The sequence below is a fragment of the Gymnoscopelus microlampas genome, assembly GCF_963454915.1.
Source record: "Gymnoscopelus microlampas genome assembly, chromosome: 12".
NCBI classification, from domain to species: domain Eukaryota; kingdom Metazoa; phylum Chordata; class Actinopteri; order Myctophiformes; family Myctophidae; genus Gymnoscopelus; species Gymnoscopelus microlampas.
In genome coordinates, this window is record NC_139949.1 from 48,858,522 (window position 1) to 48,876,696 (window position 18,175).

General features: G+C 43.2%; 1 protein-coding gene across 1 annotated transcript in view; it reads left to right on the forward strand.

Moving 5' to 3' along the window:
* The window catches only part of dlg4a (discs, large homolog 4a), a gene marked incomplete at its 5' end in the record, with an annotated part of 225,793 nt that extends 211,572 nt beyond the window's left edge, over positions 1-14,221 (forward strand). Inside the window, 8 exons of the mRNA XM_084074799.1 lie at positions 508-550; positions 652-682; positions 1,663-1,710; positions 4,020-4,121; positions 6,224-6,396; positions 10,351-10,460; positions 12,672-12,763; positions 14,098-14,221. Coding sequence (XP_083930925.1) covers positions 508-550; positions 652-682; positions 1,663-1,710; positions 4,020-4,121; positions 6,224-6,396; positions 10,351-10,460; positions 12,672-12,763; positions 14,098-14,204 — 706 coding nt within the window. The 3' untranslated portion in view covers positions 14,205-14,221. The remainder of the gene's footprint in view (positions 1-507; positions 551-651; positions 683-1,662; positions 1,711-4,019; positions 4,122-6,223; positions 6,397-10,350; positions 10,461-12,671; positions 12,764-14,097) is intronic.
* Positions 14,222-18,175: the final 3,954 nt, after the last annotated feature.

Sequence of the window (18,175 nt, forward strand, 5' to 3'; positions counted from 1 at the left end):
ATTTTGATGCCAATACTTTTGTACTTTTACTCAAGTCAATTTTGAATTCCAGACTTATACTTCTAACAGAGTATTTCTACATTGCAGTATTGATACATTTGAGTACTTTTTCCACCACTGATCATAAGGTCTAGTCTTGTTGATTGCATATACTGTATAAAAACAGACAACACCGATGATTTGTTATCTGCCTATTAAAAGCAATGATGGGACAAAAACAGGTGTCTTTTTACTGCGTTTGGGGGGCGCTTCAGTAATGTTATAGGAGCTTGTTTTTGGCCACTGATCAGGTGCAGGCAGCACAAACAGAACATCAGCATAAAGATAATGATGGAGTCGTTTTGCTCCCGCTGTTTTATTGCACAGATCGATCTGTGTGCCATAAACAGTCTGGAGTGCAGCGCGGGGGGACTCTCATTATCTTTACACCTTGCCATCATCCGCCGTTATATCTCTCCCTGTCTGAGGTTTTAATGCATCTTTTTACTTTATGTGTGATGTCTTCAGGGTAGAGAGGAAAGAGTGGTCTCGCTGCAACACCAAAGAGAGGGTAAGCATCCGTCCCATTAGAATCGTTTTGGAAGCTGAACGTTCTTGTTGTCACTCTTGTCTCGGGTCTAATATAAGTCTCTGGGTTCTTCTGTGTTGCAGGACCATAATCGGGACAGTTTGGGCTCTCAAGGTGAGTTGGCAAGGAGCATTTAAAGGCTAATTGTTAGTTTGTCTGAAAGTCCAGCTGTAGGCATGCAGTTAAAATGATCAGTGGTAAATTATCCATTTATAACTCTCAGAGAGTGTACACAGGCAACCAAAGGCAACATGTGGTGGCATTTGTACACTCTTTGATTGTATTTGTACACACTTAATCTGTATTCTCAAATGCAACCAAATCGTTGCGTTTATACACTCTCAATCACAACAAATGCAACAAATGTGTACACTCTCAGAGTTAAATGAACACTCGGGACACACTGAAAAGTGAGGTAATGAGTGGACCATAGACCAACTACTACTTTAATCACTTAATCGCTCACTCATTCACTACACCCTACCTAGTATATAGGGAGTTCTATAGTGAACTCATCTGTGGGAGAAAAATAAGAGGGAAAAAAACAAAGAAAACCACTTGGGACACTACCCAGGTCACTAGTAAAACGTGCTACATCAACATTTTTCTTTCAGTGCAGTGAATGATGTTATGTAGGATTTGCTACAGTGACCAGCGGTTGTGCCATGCTTTTCATGTCCACTAAATGGTATAACAATGATTATGAGAACAGAGCATTTCTACATTGCAGAAAATTGATACTTTTACTTAAGTAAGTAAGGGAGTACTTTTACCACCACTGCTAAGAATTTCATCCATTGACCACGTGTCGCGCATGTCATGCAGGGAGTGATTATTATCATATGCCCTCCGAAATAACCCAGAACACACCACTGCTATATAGTGAGTATATATATACTATAGGGAGTGATTTTGGACACAGTCATATAGACTGCTCTCTGCAGCAGCTAGAAGCTTCTGCAGTCACTAACAATGAACAGTAAGACGACCATGTCAGTAACAGTGAGTACAGCCAGGCAAAGCCTGCAGTTGAAAGTGGTTTTGATGACACTAATAAAGAACGATGTGTTTTTTTTATGTGTGCTTGTCCTCAGGGAGAGATGACACCGCTCACAGCTACGAGACCGTCACACAAGTGGAAGGTTAGGAGAAGAAAAAAAAATCACATTCTTTTCATAAGATATTTATCTCACAGATTTCATATTGTCTCTCCCGTCGGGTGGAATAACCTCATATGTTCAAAACTGTTACACTTCAGGATTCGAATTCGAAAGCATCAAAAGTAGCAGATCTGCAAGCTCGCTTCACGGCGCGTTTCGAGCTTGCAGATCTGCTACTTTTGATGCTTGTGTGTGATGCTGTAGTACAGTTGTTCTCAACCAGTGGTCCGGAGACCACCAGTGGTCCCTGAGGGGGTTCCAGGGGGTCCCCAGCTAAATGATAGATATTTAGGAACCACATGGACCCTTATCATAAGGGTCTTATGTGTCTGTAACTCTGAGACCCTAGAGGGTCCATTTGGTTCCATTTGTACACTCTCAGAGTTAAATTAACATTGATTTTACAATATAAATTGTGGTCTCAGAGGTATAAATGCCATTAAATGGGGGTCCGTAGCCTAATAATGCATGTCAAACTGGCGGTCCTTGAAATTAAAATGATTGAAAATCACTGCTAGAGCCGTACAAGTCTTCTCTTATGGGGGTCCCTGGTATATCTTTTTCAAATGGGGTCCGCAGGCTAATAAGTGTCAATTTGGGGGTCCTTGACATGAAAAGGGTTGAAAACAGCTGCTGTAGTATGATCAAGTAGGCCGTTGATTTTCGAGAAAAACACAAAAAGTTAGAATATGTAGATAAGAGGTTTCTGCCCGACAACAACGATATCAAGGATGAATTGAGGCGCTGAGGAGGCCCCTGGACACAGCAACATCCATCCATGGAGACCCCCTCTCTCCGCCTTCTCTCCGCTATACCACAACCCCCCCTGTTCAGGGCATTCTCACAAAAACATACTGTACTGTACAAAGACTTTTTACTGTTGAAGAAAATGCAAGTTAAAGTCAGCGCGTCAGCCCAGAGCTCATTATGTATTCATGTATATAGTGTTCCATGTCTAAATATAGATCTGCTATAACAAGCCTCTCACCGCCAATCCAGAAAAAATCCAACAAATAAATGTCTCAAGCTATAACCAAAATATGAAGGGATTTTATACTGTATTATAGCGAGACACTGAAAACATTCTCCAACTTTTGTCCGTTCAACTACTGCTTTAACCCTTTAAGGCCGGGGAAGGGAACGCATGTGTGTCATTTTAAGATTTGTTTAGCTATTCAAAAATAGCAGATATACGAGCTTGTAGATCTGCTATTTTTTAGAAAAATGTTGATCATTTTTAACTCAAATCTTTGCTTCTGGGGGTCCCTGGAACAAAATATTTCTTAGATGGGAGGGGGTCCGCGGACAAATACATATTATTTTGGGGGTCCTTGACTTGAAAAAAGTTTGAAAGCCATTGAAAATATAGCAACATAAGTAAAAAAAAAAAAAAAAAAAAAAAATACTTTAGGAAAAAAAAGAACTGTTTTAGAAGACATTTGTAAAATCCCCAGAAGCAAAGATTTGAGTTAAAAACTTTCGCTTTAAAAAAGTATATATATATTCAAACTAAAGATTTGCACACATTTTCACGATAAAAAAAATAAATAGCAGATCTACAAGCTCGTAGCTTGTATATCTGCTATTTTTATAGAGCCAAAGAAATCTTAAAATGACACAGATGCGTTCCCGGTCTTAAAGGGTTAAAAATGTTTTGTTGACGAATGCAACGGGTTCGTATGCAGGGCAAACCAGGGGAAACTGTTCTGACATGACAGGTGCCACGTTAAACAACTCACCCCGAAAATGTGATTATGCATGTTTTTGCCATACTGTACAACTATAAAAAGTACCCTGTCCATAGTTAGCCCCAAACTCCAGCAGATTCTTGTGTGTGTGTGTGGGGGCTGAGGAGGGCCCCTTGAGGGCTGGGGGCCCCTATATAGCCTGACACTCAGCCTGAATGTACATTAAGGTTTCACACTTCATTATCCGGGCTGAAAGTGCTCCCACTGCGGCTGCTTTTCTGAGATGGACGTTCGCCGGAGTGGAAGTGGAGGTAGTTCCTCCACTAGTGATTAGTTCATCTCTCTCTCCCCTAACCGAACTCAAGACAGTCACAGAACTCACTGTGTCACCGGGGTTGCCATGTCCGCTTATTATAAGCGACTTTGGGCTTGTTTTTTTGTAAAGTCGCTTGTTAATATTGGAGGTTGCGGGTTGTGTTACAAAGTTACTCTTACAGAATCTCTCCCTCACTCTATCTTAATTTTCTCTCTCTCTCTCTCTGAATTTTCTCTCTCTCTCTCTCTCTCTCTCTCTCTCTCTCTCTCTCTCTCTCTCTCTCACAGTACATTATGCGAGGCCTATCATAATACTTGGTCCGGTGAAGGACAGGGTAAATGACGACCTGCTGTCTGAGTTCCCCGACAAGTTTGGATCTTGTGTCCCCCGTAAGTATTTTAACATCATTACAGTCATTTAGCAGACGCTTTTATCCAAAGCGACTTACACAATAAGTGCATTCAACATAGGTAGGGAAACAAAACCACTAATCACCAGAAGTCTTTAAGTGCATTTCCGCTAAAACAAAGCAACCAAGAGTATACCTAGCGCTAAGGTAAAAGTGCAATATTTCAGCTACAGTACCTACTTTCTTAACCCATTAGGACCTGAGGCGATTCTTTAAAATGTTTTCTACAGATGTGCCATTTCAAAACTTCAAATGTCCTGCCATCGCCAAGACAGTAAATTTTCAGGGGATTCCCAGGGCAATAAGAGGGACAAAGAAGGGCATTTAAAATGCTGAATTATTTTGATGATCACTGCTTTTATGATGCTAATTAATTTGAGCAACTGGTCAAGGACCTCTTCAAATCATAATGAGTCTGACACCTTCTTCAACACACATTCTTTTGTTCTCATGTATATGAAGGGAAAAACGGGGGTGTGTAGTGACAACTTCTTTTCAGGGGCAAAACAGTGCCTTTTTAAGGGCAGAACAGGGAGGAAAAAATGCATTTTCAGGGCACTTTCAGGGAAAGAACAGTAACGTGTGAAGTTTTGAAGTGGCACATCTGTAAATCCTAACAGTTTTTTGAAAAGAATCAAAAAAAAAAAAATGTTTCAAGATTTTTCAAAAATAGCAGGTCTACAAGTTCATAGCGCGGCACTCGGTGCCGCGCTATGAGCTTGTATATCTGCTATTTTTGAATGGCCAAAGAAATCTAAAGTGACACAGATGGTTGGTTGACTGAACGGTGTCGTGTCGTTTGGATTCCAGCATGTCTTCCATAAAAAGCATGTTTCACACCGAAAATATTCCATCTACAAGCTCAGTAGTGAGTCTGATTTGGCTATTTTCGGTTATTAGTAATTCCAAGATGAAAGAGTATTTTAAAGTGGTCAAACTACCAATAGAATAAAAAATGTTTGAAGAGTGTTTGAATTGGTCCAACTAGCAATATAATGCGTGTTACAGAAACAGATATTTCATAAAAGCATTTTCTACGAACAGCAAGAACATGCAGTAGGTTTAGAACGATAATAACACCCTTACAATAATCATACATAATTGTCCGTAGCACTAAAGTAGAGAGGAGTCCTCTCCACTTCATGCTGTTTCACAGATTGCACATTAAGACTTAAAGGTCCTATGACATTCATTTTCACTTTTTTTATCTTTTAAGTTTTGGGGGGGGGGGTTTATGACCTCAATTACACCCAAAAAACCTGAATTTTGAACGTTCAGTGGACTTTCTGTGTTTTCTGGTTTTCTGAATAATTAGGCTGAAAAGTCATCTGAGATTGGCCCTTGGATAGTGAAGTCACAGGCCATTAATCCCGCCCACTCTCCTCCTCGCCCCTCCCCTCCCCTATCCTTTCCTTTGGGGGGGGGGGCGGAGCAGAGGTGATGATTGACAGGCAAAATCCCTCAACAGCGACACCCGCAGGCAAAGATTTATTTTTTCAAAAGGCTTTAGAAATGTGTGAGAAAAACACCTGGAATGGCTCACTAGAGTGGAATTTTCAGTTAAAACCTTTTATACACGTTTGAAGGACCATGACCAAGACTTTTAATGTGTGGTAAAACTGAATGTCATGAAACCTTTAACCCATTAAGACCTGGAACTGTGTCATTTTTAGATTTGAGTTAAAAAGCATTATTTTACACTTTGGGCTATTCAAAAATAGCAGATATACAAGCTCGTAGCGCGGCACCGAGTGCCGCGCTACGAGCTTGTATATCTGCTATTTTTGAAAAATCGTGAAAATGTGTGCAAATCTTTGAATATATATATTTTTGGAGCGAACATTTTTAACTCAAATCTTTGCTTCTGGGGGGGTCCCTGGAACAACATATTTTGATGGGGGTCTGCGGCCAAATACATATGATTGTGGGGGTCCTTGACGTGAAAAAGATTGAGCACCACTGATATAGAAACATAGGTTTTTCAGAAAACTGTCGAGATTTAGGAGACATGTAGAATCGGCTTCAGGTCTCAATGAGACCTAAGGACGTGAGATGTAATTGTGCGTTGTGTTCCACACGCAGACACCACGCGGCCTAAGCGGGAGTACGAGGTGGACGGGCGGGACTACCACTTCGTGTCGTCCAGGGAGCAGATGGAGAAGGACATCCAGAGCCACCGCTTCATCGAGGCGGGACAGTACAACAGCCACTTGTACGGCACCAGCGTCCAGAGCGTCCGCGAGGTGGCCGAGCAGGTATAGGGACTACTAAGCTCTCAGCAGTCAGCACCCACTGCCTTAAAGGAGTAGTTCACCCCCAAAAAATATACTTATTTTCTATCAATTACACACCCCATGAAACTTTGATTTGATTACCGGCAGAGACTCCAAGAGTCTCCTGTGTGTCTCCTACCGGATATATAAGAATCTTTATTATTATCATCAAATTATTGCCTTAGAAATGAGCCAAAAACAAACAAAAAACTCAGTGAGTTCAATGCTTCATGGGGTGTGTGTGTAATGGATAGAAATAAGTAATTTTAACCCTTTAATCCATTCAGTCCGCATCTATGTCATTTTAGATTTTAGCTATAGCCATTATTTTATACTTTGGGCTATTCAAAAATAGCAGATCTACAAGCTCATAGCGCGGCACCGAGTGCATAACATCCGTCCTTTCCATTTTACAGGGTCCGCGGACCATCCCAAAGTTGCGTTAGAGCGCCCCGCGTGGGAAAAAAAAATAAAAATGATTCTCCTCCCGTAGATCTACGGTTATGGCACTCGATGTGTTAATAGTGGGATCACAGTTTGCATCTCTTCGTATAGGGCTGTTATGTTTTCATGTTATTGTTGACAGTCATGACAGCCAGTTCCCATCTGATGCCGTGTGGGAGTTCAGAATGCTCCACACCGTGCTGAATAACTGCTAGCTTGCATAACATCTTCAGATTAGGACTTAAATCTAAGACGTACAGGTCAGCGGGTGAGGGGTATCTTCCAAAGAGCATGATACGATCGCCCACCAGGTAACAACGCGTCCAACGTTTCACACATGGGGTTTTCCCTTTGGGCTCAACCTTCTTCCACGAGAAGGTCTGTGGATTGAATTTCCACAGAACAATCAAGTCCCAGTTCAAGTTATTTTCACCAAATATGTACAGCTCTCCATCGTAGGCAAAGGCTGCATGACCCCAGAGTCTGTCTGGAAGAGGCTGTGCAGAAGGCGTGCTCAGCCAGCAGTCGGTCTCTGTGTCGAACACTCTGAGGTGGTTCCCTGCGGTGCCCCCAAATACAAACATCTTTCTCCCGATGATGGTGGCAGAGTGACCTGATGGTGCTGAAGAAGGTGGTGCTGTGCCTCTGGTGTTAATTGAAGACCAGACCATTGTGGCGGTGTCCAGCTTGTAGATGTCATTGCATAGGGTCTTTCCTCCATAAATATACATGACCTTCCTCAAGACACAGGCTGAGTGCTCGTATCTCGCCACCGGAACAGTACCAACAGTATTGGGCTTGGACCATCTGTGGTTGTCAACATCAAATGAATAAAGCACGTTACAGTAAGGATATCCCCCCCAGATGTAGACGATATCTTCTACCAGAACAGCTGTGTGTTCCGTGCGCACGCAGGGAACCTCAAGGTGACGTTCTCCTCTTCCGTTTGTCCATGGGGGCAACTTCCTCCAGCACAGAGACACTGTGTTGAATATGTGGACTTCAATCTGGTCACTGTTCTTGTTGTTACCGTATCCTCCAAATGAGTACACCTTGTGTCCGACAGCCACAGCAGTGCAGAGGTTACGTCCTGCATTCAGATGTATCGTCCAGTGAAACATTTCACACACCAGCACCACTTTGTGAATCGGTGCAACTAATGTACAGAAGAGGTTTTTAGAAGGCAGCGCGAGTTGTTGCTAAACGTTTCTGAAGGGAGTTGTGTTGGAAAATACAATAAAGATATTTAAAAGGACAATTATATTGGATGTGATGACGATGTTGTGATGGTCATTCCTTGATGACATCATCATATGGAATAGCTAATGACGTTACTCAACCTGAATGGTCATTTTAGCAAAAACTATAAAGTAGCTGCACACAACAGTGTAACTGACACAGTATGTAAGGGGCGGGCGCCCCCCAGGTGAAACAGTCGATAAATAGGGAATCTTCTCTTGGGGGTTTGTCGCCTTACCCCTTATCCCTAAACATTTTTGCAATTTTTAGCGGCGCTAGCCGCTAAAACCTGACTTTGTCCGTGTTCACCGTCAACGCTCTGATTGGTCAGACCCGTCAACGCTCTGATTGGTCAGACCCGTCAACGCTCTGATTGGTCAGACCCGTCAACGCTCTGATTGGTCAGACCCGTCAACGCTCTGATTGGTCAGACCCGTCAACGCTTTGATTGGTCAGACCCGTCAACGCTCTGATTGGTCAGACCCGTCAACGCTCTGATTGGTCAGACCCGTCAACGCTCTGATTGGTCAGGTGCGTCAACAAAGTGATTGGTCAAGCTTCACGTGACACATGGCTATAAACACATTATAAACACATATCGATGACAAAATGTATCAAAGGCGCCGCTACCTTCACACAGGGAGTGATTTTTTTGACTATTTTGAAAAACATTTTAAATTAGTTCAAAAAGCCGATCTACAAGCTCACAAGGTGTCGATGTAGATCGGCTAGTTGAACGGTTTTAAAATGCTTTTCAAAATAGTAAAATATGGCTAATAAGTTTAGGCATAAGGGGTGAGGCAAGATAGGGCCCGAAGAACAAATGCCAGTAGCGGTCTTAACTGTAGGCAAGGTTAGGCGACCGCCTTGGGCCCCAAAAGTCAGGAGGCCTCATGAGATTTACTCAAATCATTAATTTTTAAATATAAATAAACTGTTTTTCATTCCATTTGAGGCCCCTCAAAAATGCAGTTCACACTGCAATGGTCTATAAAACTTTGTATCCATGCTGGCAATGTCACAGCCATCTCCCGTCTTAACACATTGATTGCCTAGATCGAGTTAATTCGTTTTTCAAATCCCTCGCTTGCGTGCCACAATTCTGAAGAACGAATTAACTCGTTCTTTGGAATTTTCATTGTTTAATCTGTGATCGCGCTGTTCTGTTTATTTTTCATCATCAGTTTCGTTTTCCACTTACTTCACACTCACCCGGATCCGGATTCATGACGCAGATTCCGTTTCCGGTTCTCATATTTTTTTCCCGGTCATTTTCGTCCAGAATAGGGAAAAACACGTTTTTTCACACGGTATAAAAAACGAACAGGGAGCTCCACTTCTATTTTCTTTAGTCTGGGTGACTAACAGTCATCGTCGTCGTGTATCACAACGGTCTGCAGGCCGATCGGCGATTGCCGAAAACGTCACATCCGGTTATGACGTATGGACTGTTTGAGCCTGTTTGGGGGGGGTCGAGCGAGTCAGCAAGTGATCGAGGTGTCAATCTACTGCTCTCTGCTGGTCGATCTGTGGTATGTGTTTAAAACGCAGTCAGACAAGCTATTTGAATGAAAGATTACAAAATAAAATAAAATAAAACACGAAAATCGCTGGCACAGGGGTGAGTACATTATGAATAAACTCTGGCAGTCAATATGTTAATATTTAGAGGAAAATGAAGGAAAAAGAAAAAATTAAAAATTCACCCCTGGGGCCTCATTCTATGGTTCGCCTAGGGCCTCCTGATCCTTAAATCCGCCCCTAGTTAAAAGCTATACTGTGACCATACTGTATGATAACATTAGTATTCATGACGTTCCTATAGAATATGAATATCATTATCGTCGCTTGTTGGCTGGAAACCTTGTATGTCCAAAACTGTTCCTTTTCGAGATTCAAATAAAAAAAATAGCAAAAATAGCAGATCTACAAGCAAAAAAAAATGCGTCGCTTCGTTGTGGATCTGCTATTTTTGATGATTTTGTGTGACGCTATAAATATAATATGCTGAAGTAGGGTATTAACGAAATAAAAAGCAAAAAGTTAGAATATTGAAATAAAAGGTTTCTGCTCGACAACAACAATATAAATGATTAACCTCCTTCCTGGTCTCTGTGTGTGTGTGTGTGTGTGTGTGTGTGTGTGTGTGTGTGTGTGTGTGTGTGTGTGTGTGTGTGTGTGTGTGTGTGTGTGTGTGTGTGTGTGTGTGTGTGTGTGTGTGTGTGTGTGTGTGTGTGTGTGTGTGAGCAGCAGGGTAAACACTGCATCCTGGACGTATCGGCCAACGCCGTGCGCAGACTGCAGGCCGCACAGCTCCACCCTATCGCCATATTTGTCCGGCCCAAGTCCCTGGAGAATGTCCTGTATGTGATTCTACTCTGTTACATTACATTACATTACTGTACACATAATATCTGCAGTCTACCATTTGTCACATGCATGTCATGTGTGACAATGCTGATATTGTTCAATATACAGTGGTGGAAGAACTACTCAGATCTATCTATATATACAATTTGAATCCTGCGCCATGTCGGTTGTCTGTATGTATGTATGTAGCCAGTGTGACGTCATATGACATCACGCCAGTGTGACGTAATCTCACGACAGCATGACATCACGCATGACATCACATCCTACCTATAAATTCTAGGATGCCGTCAGATCGCACCAGTTCGACGGCTTCCATAGTGGGTTTTGGTCATTGGAGAGGTGATGCACGTCACCTCTTTCTGAAGTGGGTACTTTCAAAGCCTGCCGTGGATTTAGGAGAGCACAAAACTCTCTCTCACACTGTGAGGTGCCTGTAAGGTGGCACTGCAAAGTGAACGACGCGTCACGCTAGACGTTGAACTTCTAGTATATATACAATTTGAATCCTGCGCCATGTCGGTTGTCAGTATGTATGTATGTATGTAGCCAGTGTGACGTCATATGACATCACGGTCGTGACATCACGATGAGACACGCCAGTGTGACGTCATATGACATCACGGTCGTGACATCACGATGAGACACGCCAGTGTGACGTAATCTCACGACAGCATGACATCACATCCTACCTATAAATAGGTAGGATGCACCAGTTCGACGGCTTCCATCCTCAACACAACCCACGCCGACGACCCTTTACACAAATAAACTGCTAACTTCATCTCCTGCGATTTCAACTATCTTTTCACATTGTACACCACTGCACACTCCCCACAGGTCTGCCATACCAGGTCTGAGTAATCACAAAGTGGGTTTTGGTCATTGGAGAGGTGATGCACGTCACCTCTTTCTGAAGTGGGTACTTTCAAAGCCTGCCGTGGATTTAGGAGAGCACAAAACTCTCTCTCACACTGTGAGGTGCCTGTAAGGTGGCACTGCAAAGTGAACGACGCGTCACGCTAGACGTTCGGGTCGCGTAGCGGCCCGAACTTCTAGTATTTTACAACTTTGTTTTTTTACAACCAAGGTTTATATTTTAGCTTGTAATTAAAGTAAATAAAAGATGAGTGTCATTTTTTTTTCATTTACTGCTTTCTATAGTTTTGGCAATTTTCGCGATATTTTTTACAGTGGGCGGGGGCATTCTGTCCGGTGGCTAAATATGCCTTTTTTACACAATAAAAAAGGTCCTGTGGTCTTTGATGGCCAGATGTGAGTTTTTGGGGTCTAGAAGAGCTACTGTAAATAATAATAAAGAAAACACTGGGTTATTGTGTTAAAAAAAATACATATTTAGCCACCGGACAGAATGCCCCCGCCCACTGTAAAAAATATCGCGAAAATTGCTAAAACTATAGAAAGCAGTAAAAAAAAAAAAATTAACACTCATATTTTATTTACTTTAATTACAATCTAAAACATAAACCTTGGTTGTAAAAAACTAAAGCTATCCTTTAAGTGAAAGTAGCAATACCACACAATAAAGAATACTCTGTTTCAAGTAAAAGGCCTGTGTTCAAAATGTTACTTGAGGAAAAGTACAAAAGTATTGGCATCAAAATATACTTAGAGTACCAACAGTAAAAGTACCAAAATGTTTGAAAATAGCAGATCTACAAGCTCACTACGCGTTGCATCGCGACGCTTGTTGATCGGCTATTTTCAAATAGCCTATGTATAAAATAGGGCTAAAGTGGTTAATGTATGTTTTATGATATCATAATTTATATTGAAAAGTAACTAGCAACTAAAGTTTCAAAGAATTGTAGTGGAGTAAAAGTACAATATTTGCCTCTGAGATGTAGTGGAGTAGAAGTAAAAGTATTTGAAATTGGAAGTAAAGGTACAAATACCTCAACATTTTACTTGTACTTAGTTACTTTCCACCACTTCATGTGTGACAATACTGATATTGTTCAATATATATCGTGTGTGTGTGTGTGTGTGTGTGTGTGTGTGTGTGTGTGTGTGTGTGTGTGTGTGTGTGTGTGTGTGTGTGTGTGTGTGTGTGTGTGTGTGTGTGTGTGTGTGTGTGTGTGTGTGTGTGTGTGTGTGCGTGCGTGCGTGCGTGCGTGCGTGCGTGCGTGCGTGCGTGCGTGCGTGTGTGCGTGCGCGTGTGTGTGCGTGTGTTATCGTTGCAGAGAAATCAACACTCGCTTGACAGAGGAGCAGGCCAGGAAAGGCATGGATAGAGCTCTGAAACTAGAACAAGACTTCCTAGAGTGCTTCTCAGGTAAAAACACTTCTCTCTGGCCTCCACCAAAACCCCCAGGGGTCCTTGAGGGGGTTTTTAACCACTTGAACCCTGTTTTACATTTTGTGGCTGTACTACAAGCTCACAACGCTTCGCATCGTGACGCGTTGTGAGCTTGTAGATCAACTATTTTTGGAAAAGGTTAAATTCTCAAGAATTGTGAGAAATGTATAATGACTATTTTGACAATTTTGAACAACACAAACCTTATGGGGTCTGGCACAAAATCGTTTAATTTGGGGGTCCGCAGCCAAGTATATCAATTTGGGGGTCCTTAACATGAAAATAAACAGGATGTTATCAACTTTACCCCACCGTTAATACACATCATTTGATAGGGATTCTTGTTGTGGGGGGTATGGTAAAAACAATTAGGGTAATAGCTGAAAATGTAATTTCAAACTTTCCATTATACATCACATCTTACCCCCCAAACTTTATCTTTTCTCCCTGACTTTGAAATGTCATCCTCTGTTTTAGAAACCTTTTGCTGATTCACAATGATTAACTTCACAGTCGGCGGCGCTTTAATCGCTTAGGTTTGCTGAGTCACTCTTCGTTAGGTTGAATGCGTCAGAAAAGTTAATTTGAATGCCGAGGGATGGCTATTATACAACCATGTATCGCTTATGTGTGCACAAATCCACCACTGTTTTTGATTTGATCGTGAAAATGTTACAACAAATTGGAGAATAGATTTGTGCGGCAAGCATGCATTGGTGTACAAAGGTGCAGAGTGCAGATCAACACCTCACACTTCAGACACGCCTCAATCAATTCAATTAAATTCAAAGGGGCTTTTATTGGCCTCTCCTTATATAATTTGTTGTTTGTTAATGTGATCTTGCTCTGTAAAGTTTGAAATTATTGTCATCTTGCTCTGTAAAGTTTGGAATTATTGTCATCTTGCTCTGTAAAGTTTGGAATTATTGTCATCTTGCTCGGTAAAGTTTGCAATTATTGTCATCTTGCTCTCTAAAGTTTGGAATTATTGTCATCTTGCTCGGTGAAGTTTGGAATTAATCAAATTTCTTGAAGTGTTCTGCTCGTCTGTTTAGTATATTTGTCACATTTTAAGAGAAAGTGCATCTTAGTGTGGTAGTGAGCACACACTCTTTGTTCTGAAGGTAGCCAGGACTACTTGTGTCGTCCTTTCTCTACAGCTAGACTGTGGTCACTCAGTCTGTTTGGGATCAGGATCTTTGTCCGTAAAGAGATATATTTTCTCTCTCTCTCTCTTTCTCTCTCTCTCTGTCTCTCTCTCTCTCTCTCTCCCTCACTCCCTCCCTCTCCCCCTCTCTCTCTCCATCCAGCCGTGGTGGAAGGCGACAGCTTCGAGGAGGTCTACCACAAAGTGAAGACGGTGATCGAGGAACAATCGGGGCCTTATATCTGGATCCCCACCCGGGAGAGGCTGTGATGCTGCAACCACCACCCACCCAACCCACCCTACCTACCTACCTAGCCCTCTCCCACACCCTACTACGCCGACACAGCCACCACCCACCACCCATCACCTCCACCCCCCCCCCCCCCCCCCCATGCCCACAGCCAGCCAGCCAGCCTGCCTTGTCTGTCAGCAGCGCTTTGACTTAAAACACAAGAGACAGACGAGACGAGAGAGGAGAGACAGAGACATGTGCACCTCAACGGCACAGAGTCATTAAGAAGAGACATGGGGAGGATTGGTGAGGGGAGGAGGAGGAAGGGGAGGGGGGGTCCAGTGAATTTCCGTCAACAAACGATACCAAAAGAAGAGAGAGAGAGACACCATGAGAGACAATGACGATGTGAGTCCACTCCCAGACGTGTAATTAGTTAATTGATAATTTACCACTTTTAAAGCAGGGTTTACGTTTTTGTTTTGCTTTGTCTCTAAATGAGCCGTTCTAAAGTGCAACGGGTGCAACAACGACAACAACAAGTGCAACGAGCTCACAGCGCGCCGCGCGAAGCAACGCGCTGTGAGCTTGTAGATCGGCTATATGTTTGACAGAGAAATATCTAACGCATATTCCGGTTCAATGAGGCGGGGATGGAGAATACAGAGAGAGAAAGCGAGTGGACCCAGCAGGGTGGTGGTGGTCTCATCCCACCACCAGGGGGCGGTAGGTGGGCTGGGGGATGTTCAGTACGCACCAGAGGAAGCCGCTGTTAACATCTCCCATCATGCCGTTCTTCTTCTTCTTCTCTCTCTCGCCAACTACCGTGCGTTTACGAGATCAGAGAATCCATTTAGCTGTGGTTCTCAACCTGCGGGTCGGGGGCCCACTGGTGGGCCGCGAGGGAGTTGCAAAGTGGGCCCCCGAATAATTGGTAAAACACTATGATTTGAATGATAATATAACATGTATGTTAAAAAGTGATACCAATAAAGGACAGTATAGGTTCCCACTGATCCAAGCCGGAAACACGATCGATTGATTGATCATTAACATAAACGTGCTCTCAAAATGCACGTGGCCCACCCACCTGTGGTCAGATGGGTGGGCCGCGAATGCTTTCAAGATTTTCAAGTGGGCCCTACATCCAGAAAAGGTTGAGAACCACTGCATTTAGCGTACAGTACAGTACAGTACGCATATTTGAAACACAGATCTCTAGTGTCTCTCGGTCCGGTGGCTGGCCTAGCCTAGCCTAGCCTAGCCTAGCCTAGCCTAGCCACCGGGCCGGTTCCTTGCAACTTCCTGACCAATCAAAAGAGGGCTATACGTGAGAGTTTTTTATTTATTTTCCAAACACTTCCGCTTGGCCAGGGGATCGAGCGATCCATGGAGTATACCGAACAGAAGATGCGGTAGGTAGGTATAAGGACTAAGTAGTAGTAGGACTTCGACGGATGGCGACGTCTGCAGACCGTCCATCGGGCACACGATCTGATCCCCCCGTCCGTCTCACTACGCCTCGCATCCCGATCACCTGACGACCGTCTCCGTGTGATGACATCATGACACGGAACCGACCGGGACGCCATAACGAACTCCCTGTTATCTCATTGTTATGCCATCAAGCTTTTCTTTTTTTTCCACTCCTGTTGCAACTCTTCTTTGCCATCGCCTCTCCTTCCGTTAAGGACAGGAAAGAAGTGGGGATTCAGATTCCAGCTTCATCCAAGCTGATGGCTGCTCAGATGGTTCTGATGAGCGCTTGGGGGAGGGGGGGGGGAGCAGTTTGGGGTTAAGTGTCTTGGTCATGGATACCTTGACATACAGTATATATAGCCAGGGATCGAACCTGGGACCATTCGTTTTCCTGGGCGGTCTCTCTACCCCGTTAAAGGTGAGGGTTTTAGGGTCGTTAAGATTCAGAGTCGTGGAGCGTTCGGCGAGGCCGAAACACGAGAAGTGAACCTCGGTGACAGAGACCGGCATTATGGGATCCAACAATCAGACGTATTGCGAGGAATTGACTTAAAAGCAGCTCAGATTATTGTGATTATGATAATAACAATAATGACGATAATAAAACAACAACAAAAAGAGAAACCTCATAATGCTAAATTCTCTGCATGCAATTCTCAAAAACAACGGAAAAGGGACAAGGGTGGACAAAGATACAAACATTTAAATGAATTTTTTAAAAATGTAATAAAAAAAGAAGATGGAAGCCGTCTTGACGAGGGGGTGTGGTCCTTCACCTCCTTAGTGTTGTTGGAGGAGAAGTTTGTTTAAGCATGAAAAGGGAGAGCTAGAGAGAGAGAGAGAGAGAGAGAGACAGACAGACAGACAGACAGAGACAGACAGACAGAGCCATCTTGAGTGCATAGACAATTGAAACTCCGACAGAATATATAGTCTCCTGTCTCTTATGTGCACGACGCACATGCGCACGCGCACCAAATCACGCACACACACACTAGGGATAGGACGATAATCGTTATTATCATTTATCGTGATAAAAAAACGTTCAGAATAATTGTCCTTCATCATACACTATAGGATGAGTTAGCTTTAGTTGAGCTGCAAATATCAGTCCCACTTAAACCCTCTTTACTTGATAAAACGGACCAGTAAAGAACGCTCTTTTTTTCACTCTACACACAAATCGATTTGCAAAGATTATCTACAAGCGTCACGTTGCAACGCATTGGGAGCTTGTAGATCGGTTAAATTTGGCGAACGTCCCCCCCCCCCCCCCCCAGAATAGGGATGCTGGGGGTTCAAGTGGTTATCAAAAGTGGCATTTTAAGTTTTAAGCATTTTTTGATTATGACCGTAATATCGGCAATCGAAATTCTTTTTCCCACAAAATTGCAACATATCATTTGCATATCGTCCTATCCCCCACACACACACACACACACACACACACACACACACACACACACACACACACACACACACACACACACACACACACACACACACACACACACACACACACACTCACAAACACACACAGTTGTGACCTCAGCTGTGACCTAGCGGGGTCCTCCCGTTGCAGGGTGAGCTGCTAAGGGGTTAAGTGTCTTGCTCATGGGGTCCCGGGCTGAATGTTATCTCTGGGAACAAAACAGCCAGAACTGAACCGCTGGCTTTATGGTGTGAACCACAGCCAACTCACTGCTCCAACACAGTCCCCCTAGACACACACACACACACACACACACACACACACACACACACACACACACACACACACACACACACACACACACACACACACACACACACACACACACACACACACACACACACACAGCTTTCAATGAATACAATAACAGCCATGCATTTTGTGTGTGCGTGTGTGAGTGTGCGTGCGTGCTTGCGTGTGTGTGTGTGCGTGTGCGTGTGTGTGTGTGCCTGGACAGCCCTCTCTATGGAACGAGTCATAGAATCATGCTTACTTCTCTTGCCTCTGGCGCAAAAATAATGTAATAATTCAACGTTTAACAAAATAAATGGCCTATATAAGTAAATAAATTAATATAAAAATATATCTATCTTTTTTATGACAGTTTCTAACAGGACGTGTAGGTCTGTAAAAAGTAACATATCTAAACCACATTTCATTGAACCCCCCCCCCACCTCCCCTCCTGTTTGGTAATAATTTCCATTTGGTTGTTGAATTGACTCTGGATGGTGTGTTTCAGTATTATTGTATTTTAGAGACACCCAGATCTCACGCATTTCAGTAGAGGTCACACTAGTTCTCAATGTGTGGTCCAGGGACCCTCACGAGAGGAGGTTCCACGGGGTCCTCAGCCAACCCAAAAAAATTGGAACACGTTAAACACTCGAGACCCGTTTAGTTTTTCGGCTATTAAAACATAGCAGGTCTACAGGCTCACAATTAGCGTACAGTACAGTACGCATATTTGAAACACAGATCTCTAGTGTCTCTCAGCCTGGTGGCTAGCCTAGCCTAGCCTAGCCTAGCCTAGCCTAGCC